Source organism: Aethalodelphis obliquidens, unplaced genomic scaffold (genome assembly GCF_003676395.1).
Source record: "Aethalodelphis obliquidens isolate GAN/ISIS:26980383/991018 unplaced genomic scaffold, ASM367639v1 scaffold17, whole genome shotgun sequence".
Classification (NCBI taxonomy): domain Eukaryota; kingdom Metazoa; phylum Chordata; class Mammalia; order Artiodactyla; family Delphinidae; genus Aethalodelphis; species Aethalodelphis obliquidens.
The window spans coordinates 30,077,245-30,085,422 of NW_020837961.1; the positions used below are offsets into that span (position 1 = coordinate 30,077,245).

Sequence of the window (8,178 nt, forward strand, 5' to 3'; positions counted from 1 at the left end):
TTATTTATCTATTTTTTTTGCAGTACGCGGGCCTCTCACTGTTGTGGCCTCTCCTGTTGCGGAGCACAGGCTCCGGACGTGCAGGCTCAGTGGCCATGGCTCATGGGCCCAGCCACTCCGCGGCATGTAGGATCTTCCCGGACCAGGGCACGAACCCATGTCCCCTGCATCGGCAGGCGGACTCTCAACCACTGCGCCACCAGGGAAGCCCTGATTGTTTATTTTTAAATGGTGGTATCCTGTTCTTGTTTCAAGGATGCAGCTACCTTCTCTTATCTTTCTAAGGATATTTATAAAAGCTTTTAATTTTTAAAGAATTCTACCCTGTGCATTATCTGTTGCCTCTTATTTTTTTGTTTTCTTTTTATTTTAGGCTCCATCCGCTCCGTCCACTACATTGGAGAATTTCTTCAAATGTCTGGTGATATTTGGCTGTCAATTTATATACATACACACACACACACACATATATAAACACACACATACATACACACACACATATATGTATTTTTAAAATTTACCTCTTGAAATGATCTTTTTTTTTTTTTAAAGAAATTTATTTATTTATTTTTGGCTGCACTGGGCCTTCATTGCTGCACGCCGGCCTTCTCTAGTTGCAGCGAGCATGAGCTACTCTTCATTGTGGTGTGTGGGCTTCTCATTGTGGTGGCTTCTCTTGTTGCGGAACATGGGCTCTATGTGCATGGGCTTCAGTATCTGTGGCTCACGGGCTCTAGAACGCAGGCTCAGTAGTTGTGGCGCACAGGCTTAGTTGCTTATCAGGGATCAAACCCGTGTCCCCTGCATTGGCAGGTGGATTCTCAACCACTGCGCCACCAGGGAACTCCCAGTCTATTTATATTTTAAAGTAAGGTACTAAAATGCTGATTAAGCATTCTATGTATATCCAGGGCTTGCTGATTGGTGGCCTTCATTCTAGGACAATCAATGAGGTGGCCAGGTAGCTTTTTAAATTGAGATCCCCCTAAATGTCAAGTTCTGTCAGGTTCCTATGGGTTCCTGCTTGGGGGAGGTGGGAAAGAGAAGAGATGGCCATACCAGTTCACTTGAGCTCCTCAAACGGGGCAGGGAAAGGATCGGGCAGGCCCTGGGGTTCAGAGTACAGATGCTGTCTGACACCAGTACCTCTTGCTCTGCCTGGGGTCTCTAGGGGGAGTGTGTCACAAGCTGAATTTCTCCCCAAACTATAGATTCCTATGAAGGTAGGGCAGCTACCAAGGGGCAGGAGAGGACCTCGGGTCTAACTGCTCTGTATCCAGACTCCGAATTAATCCCTTTGTCTTCACCTCCCTCTGGCCCTCCACAATACCTGTTGATCTCACATCCGGACCCTTTCCGGGGTTGCATAGGGCACACCATCTCATTTCTGACTAGTGTCTCTTTCTGAAGGCTTTCTGTCCCTTTCCTGGGTTACACTTAACTTCGTTCTGCCAAGTCAGGCCCTCCTCCATCTACCGTCTCATGCACGTTGGTCTACTCTCCCATTCTCTCATAGGTTTATAACTTTGAATTCTTTCACTGTCATTTCAGTGGGGTTTCCTTGGGGTAGGAGGAGAAGGACAGATTAACATGTATACGTTCAATTCGCCACATTAATCAAAAGCCTCTTTAACTGCCCCCTCATTGGCTCCTTCTCATCAGCATTAAAATTATTTTAAATCTTATTTTTATTTTATTATTATTATTTTTTTTGCAGTACGCAGGCCTCTCACTGTTGTGGCCTCTCCCGTTGCGGAGCACAGGCTCCGGACGCACAGGCTCAGCAGCCATGGCCCACGGGCCCAACTGCTCTGCGGCATGTGGGATCCTCCCGGACCAGGGCATGAACCCGTGTTCCCTACATCAGCAGGCGGACTCTCAACCACAGCGCCACCAGGGAAGCCCTTAACATATTTTTAAGTGGATGATACCTTACTGTTGACTATAACTCATCAGCATTGAAACAATCTCAAGTTTCTCCAACATTAAGGAAAATTAGGCTTTTTTTTTTTTAAACCGACTCTCTTTATTTACTTATTTTTTGGCCACGCCCTGCAGCATGCGGGAATCTTAGTTCCCTCACCAGGGATTGAACCCAGGCCTTTGGCAGTGAGAGCGCGGAGTCCTAATCACTGGACTGTCAGGGAATTCTCTACTGCATTCTCTTTTCCTTCCAAGCCAAACTTCTTGAAATAGTTGCCCACACTCTCTCATCTCTACCTCAACATCCCCAAGTTCTTCGACCTTCTGCCACCTCCCTTCTAACCCCATCGCGGAAACGCTTCCTGTAAATATCCCCCTTAACAGATCCAATGACCACTGCCTGGTCCTCACCTTACTTGAATCTCAGTAATACTGTGTACTCACCCCTCAAAATATGCCGTCCCTTCGAGTCTCTGACCTGGTACTCTCCTTACATCTTCTTACCTCTTTGCAATGGGATGCACACTCCTTAGCAGGGCTTGTATGGTACAGACTATGCTTTCCACGCCGGTCTCACCTCTTGCCACATCATATTCCAGTTCTGTGCTACAACGCGCGGAACTTCTTTCAGTTCCTAGAGCAAGCCATGCCCTGTTTTTCTTCTGGTCTTTGTGCATCCTATTCACTTTTATTTGGCCAAATTTTGCAAATTCCCTATATCTGTGTTGAACGCCCCTCCTAGAGCACACTGTATTTCCACTACCAGCATGTTCATTGAAAAGTACTGCAATTGCCCACTTAATTGTCCAAGCTCCGTGAAGACAAGACCCACAGCGATCTTTTACCTTCTTCAAACCTGTATCATTAGAACTTCTACGATGGCTAGTGCATGGGAGGCAGCCAATAAATGTCAGTTGAGCGAATGAATAAAGACACAATCAAGAGAGGGGGAGAATCAAATACTTACAGAAAGACAGCAGAGCAAATGAATCTGGTCTACAGAAAAAGACTTGACACTATAACCTAAGTTCTTTTGGTTGCCTATTTCTATCTTCTTAACAGTGTATCTAACAAATGGTCATCATCTTTTGCATAAAAATAACCAAATGCATAGTCAGAATATCAGAGCATCAATACACCATCTCCACAGGCTTAGAGAAGGCCAACTGTCTAAATGTTTCAGTATATTTAAAATCTCTATCTAGATACATCACTGGGTTTTGAAGGGCTGTGGGAATGACAACGTTTTATTCTGGTAGTTATGGTATAATTTAGGTCACACACTAACATAGGTCTTTTAAAGACAGAAACATTTCTGAAAAAGAGGCAGATTAGCTCTGTTGCGAGAATAACCCATTAGCCTGCTCAAACAATGCGTGTGGTAGGCTCCGAAGAGGAAAAACAAAACCCAGCTCGAGCAAAACTGGATTTCTAGCTTTTGATTGTCATTTAGTGAATGTAAGCCAAGTTCTCAATGCGCCAATGTCCCAAACGACTTCACCGTCATGTTGATATGCCTATCACTGGGCAAGTATCTTCTTTGGGGGCATAACAAGATGTCTTCAAAGCATGTTGACATTTAGTTATTTTGAATTGTCTCTAATATTTGACCACAGTTAGCCACAAGTAAAGAGCCTATCTATAGAAAACATGTCTATCTGCAAATAGATGTTTTCAATGTGAACTATAATAAATACCTTGCTAGATACTATATTCCCAGCTGGAGAAACCTAGAAAGAACTCAGCAGTTGTGTCTAGTCTCTTGATAATGAACCAGCCACCATGTGGAAAAAGAATGTTTTGAGCTCAGAAGGAAGAAAGAAGAGGTGTTGTGATGAATTGCTTTCCATTCACTTGTCTAAATAGATATTACTTTATTTCTACTATAGCTGAGTCTCTGCCCCAAAAAGAATTCATACATTTATAACTGGAAAATTGTCTCTTCTCAAATAAAAACAATCTCTCCATCAATAGATATTCTAGGGCAGAGGGAGGGAGGAGGGAAGGGACAGACACTCCTATACTTGTCTTCTCCCAGAAAGACCCAACAGCAAGTCGAAGGTGACCCTAGGCATGGTTTACAGGAATAGGAGTCCTCCATGACAAAAAGCACAAGTAAGGAAAAAGTTCCAAGACAGAGACACTGCCCTAGTATAACCAAAACGTTGGGTGCAGCAGGTACTTTGGAGGCACTGCCCATGACCTTCCATGGCAGTGACTCTGGGAAAAGAAAACCTCTGCCTCTGCACACCCACCAGTGTGCAGTTCAACCAGTTTTCACTTGTATTTAAATGTTAGAAAGTGTGGAACTCACCCAGGAAACCTCTCCCTGCCCACATCACCACCACTTACACATTCCCTGCAAGGAGGGCAGGAAACCCCACACCCAGTTGATACTATGTGTCCGGACAGACTATGAGCCATGTATTAGCCCAAATATTCACATTGTTCCTTCCATCCTTTCCTTCAAAACTTCATCCACCTATGTGAAAATATATGCGAAAAATCTTGCTGATGAGTTAGTACACTAGACCCAGTCATTGCCAGTTTCAGTGCGAATGAATAGATAAATGAGTACTTCACTCAAAGCATACTGTGGTTGACTTTTTTCTCCATTACTGACCAGTTCTTAATTTTCTAAAACCACAATCATTATTGACCTTATACCATAATATCACGTGACATATACTGCTTCCTTTGACGAGACTCCCCCGCCTCTCCCTCCTCCATGCATCTGCCTGACTCCCGCCTGCCTTCTCAGCTAGCTCAGAAGATTGTTGCTCTTCCAACAACCCCTCCTTAGCCAACCCTATCTCTTCCCCAATTTCTCACAACAGTCCTTCTCTTACTGAATTCAGTAAGTCCCTGAGTGGGGTTCCAAAACCATACTCTGCATATGACCTCCACAGGAGCAGTGACACAGTACTCTGTGCAGAAGACACATCTCCCCAGCTAGTCTCTGAACTCCTCAAAGGCACGGTTTGTCGCTCATCTTTCTGTTTCAGTTCATAGCACAGACCGGACAGCCTGATACTGAGTAAACAATCTAAACTGTGTGTGAGATGAATACACGAACAAACGGATGACGTTTAGACTTAGAATTACAGAGATGAGTCTTTGGAAAACATTTAGTCCAACCCACTTCATACAAAGCTCCCTAAACAAGTATTTCCTAAGAGTTATGTTCGATAAAACATGAACATTGTATAATGAAAACAGAATACAATAAAAACCTTACCGGCAAAGTTCCAGGCAGAGATGCATCAAAAAAAGATACCAAAGAATTGGGAGGTGCTGCAAAGTCGACTTGAGATCCAGAGAAGAGTTTGGAGTTGGAGGCAATCTGGGCATGAATCTCCAAACCTACCACAGCTGCCCATTCACGTTCACTAAATAGGAAGACAAAATGGTTAAGAAGTTCTTAGATCCGTCACCATGCATGAATTTCTAAGAGCTGAAACCACAAATGTTAATTTTCTATTTGTGTTTTTAACTTATTAAAATTTTATATCCTACTTTAAAAAAGGTGTCATACTGTACTGGTGACTAAATCAAAAGCAATGCAACATGAACACCTACAAGGCCGGCAAAGCAAAATTCATTTACAACATGGCATAAGGAGAGTTCATTGTGCAAACAAGAAGGTAACAGAAAAGAACAATTTGGCATCTGAAAACAATTTAGAAATGGGTATCAGGTGGTGACTGCTTGGCTGACTAATGAAAGAAGCATTTTCTAAATTAACTGTGCTTTGTCAATTAGTCGGTCAGCAAATGAAGAAAGCTGATCTTGTGAACGTTTTTAGAATTAACATAAACATCAGGATTTTACTAGAGAAATAATGGTAAATAGTTGCACATCTCATTATGAAAAAGGAAGGGAAATTCTCAGTCATGTTTGGAATTCATTTTCTAACAATGGTTTGCAAGTAAAGTAACCAGAGTGACAGATATAACAGATCACCACTAAATGACACCCTTCCTGGGAATTTTGTGCAAAGGGAAACATTAAACCATTGCAAGTGGCTTTTTTTTTTTTTTTCTGGTTCCCCAGATCACTTTAAATTCCAAAGATCTAGTATCAGGTTCCTTTGCTTGTTTTATACTTGACTGCTACCAAACCTAAGAAGCTGCAATAATGCAACCTAAATGCTACAATAATCTCTTATCTGGCCACTCCTACTCTATTGGGTCTGTATGAACATTCCATACAGAGGTCTCTCCAGGTTCTTATAAGTGTGCTTATTCCATGGGTTATTATTAAACCCATGTATCCTGGGCAAACTAAAGATCACCTGGTGTTCACCTACTCTCTCCATAGTCTGCCTCTTCCTATCCTGCTCTTCCCCCAAGCAATTTTCTGTATTATCGAATTTTTTGTTTACATGTATTTTGTTTCCATGTATTTGGTTTTGTTTCAGTCATTTCAACACATGAAGTTCTACATCTGTAGTACTGATGAATTCCTTCTTTTTAAAGTTGGGAAGCACAACCTGTAATTGAGAGGAATTAAACGAAGAACTTATCAGAAATTTGCATTCACTAAAACCTTATTCAATGTATTTTTGCAGTTTCATTACATGAGAGAAAAAAATACTTTACATTCACAGTGAGACAACCTAATTTACGAAAGGAACAGAAACAGTGTTTCTGGACATTTTCCCTCTGTTCCTCCAACAGAAAAGCAAAAATAATGGCAACCTAACTATCTCAAAAGAAAAACTGAATATTAGACACATGCCTTATGTTTCTGTACTTAAAAATAAACTATTTAGGTCTCATATAGTGATATATAAACAGCTGTTCAGTGGATATTAAGCAAAATAAACAACACTTTCTACATAACCAGAGGGAAGATCTCTTGTCATTGGCTGCATTCTCCTAGGTCTAGACACACATGTTCAAAATGAAACGCCTCCACAGATAGGTGGTGTTTTCTGACTAATAATTTACAACACTGCTGACTCGCAATAGCTCTAAATAAATGTCAGGTAAATAAGATTCATCTTCTACTGTCACCGACCCCGCTACTGGTGCTATTAGTTAAGGTAACTGAATCCACTCTTCTGTCCGTGCAGCTTTCGAGTCAGGAAAACACGTGCTATTTTACACTCGCAAATTACCCAAATATGCCTGTCTACCTGAAGACAGCGGTTTACGTGTGGGGACGGGGCTGATAGAGGGCCAGTTTCGTGCTTTCATTTAGGTTTCAGAGCTGCAACTTATAGCCCAGCACCTCCCGCCCACCAAAACGTCTAGATTGAAGGCTGGGCTGTAGTGGCCATTATCTCTCCAGTCCCGCAATTCCACCTCACGCTTAAGCGGGGAGTAATGGTACGAAATAATATACCCTTTCCTCGGTTTCTGGGCCGTGATGAGGGGCTGCTGAGCCACTGAGCTCTGTCCCCTCTTCCCGCTGGACGTGGACCCAGTTGGAACCCCTCTTCCGTGGCAAGAAACGCCGCCAATCCCGGCGAAAACCCAACGCCTTCCAGGACAGCACCAGCGCAGGACGGGCGTCGCCATTGCCTCTCCAGAGTCCTGGTCAGGTGATACAGCATCCCTCTGCCGCAAGGCTCTCTGGGAAGCGTAGTTCTGGAAAGGGATAAACTGTTCTAGGCTCGGACCGGAAGACTACTGTTCCCAGGAGGCACTGCGACTCGAAGACTTCCGGAACCGGGAGGGGAGGGGAGAGGAGGGAATGAGAAATAGGGGAGAGGGTGGGAGGGATTCTGTGTCGGAAGGTGTGACTTCTCCTAGCGGGGAGCTGGAGAGCTTTGTAGGCGTGAGCACGTGTGTGAGTTTGAGAGAGAGCAGGTGGTGCCAGAGATCCAAAGCGGAGAAACCTGGCCAGGATTTTATAGCCCAGTTAACCTTTCGAGCTGAAGTAAATGACCTTGACATCTCCGCGAAGGCTTCGTGAACCCCAAACCCACTCAGTAAATTTTTTGTTTCCTTTTCCACTTCACACACCAATTTGTGCATTAATGCAACAAATACCTATTTGCATGCCAACTATATACCAGACACAGTTCTTAGGCACTGGGGATTCAGCAATGAGCAAGGCAGTTATGGCCGTTCTGCTCATGGAGCTTACGTTACTGGTAGACGAGACGTACCGAAAAGTTAACGAAAATGGGATGCTTTCACATAGATAATAAGGACTATATTTCAGCAGAGGTGCTTGGAGACAAACAGACCTAGATTGAAACTTCAGGAACATTTTAACTGATTCTTTTTGATCCTGGCCAGTATT

At 43.3% G+C, this 8,178-nt stretch overlaps 1 protein-coding gene across 2 annotated transcripts in view; it reads right to left on the reverse strand.

Annotated features, from left to right (window-relative positions):
- The window catches only part of GATB (glutamyl-tRNA amidotransferase subunit B), a 75,695-nt gene extending 68,198 nt beyond the window's left edge, over window positions 1-7,497 (reverse strand). Inside the window, exons 1-2 of one of the 2 annotated variants that reach the window (XM_027117181.1) lie at window positions 7,273-7,497; window positions 5,162-5,312 (exon numbers count right to left, since the gene is read on the reverse strand). In XM_027117181.1, the coding sequence (XP_026972982.1) occupies window positions 5,162-5,312; window positions 7,273-7,448 (327 nt within the window). In that variant the 5' untranslated portion in view covers window positions 7,449-7,497. The remainder of the gene's footprint in view (window positions 1-5,161; window positions 5,313-7,272) is intronic. The other variant, XM_027117182.1, reaches the window with a different exon arrangement.
- Window positions 7,498-8,178: the final 681 nt, after the last annotated feature.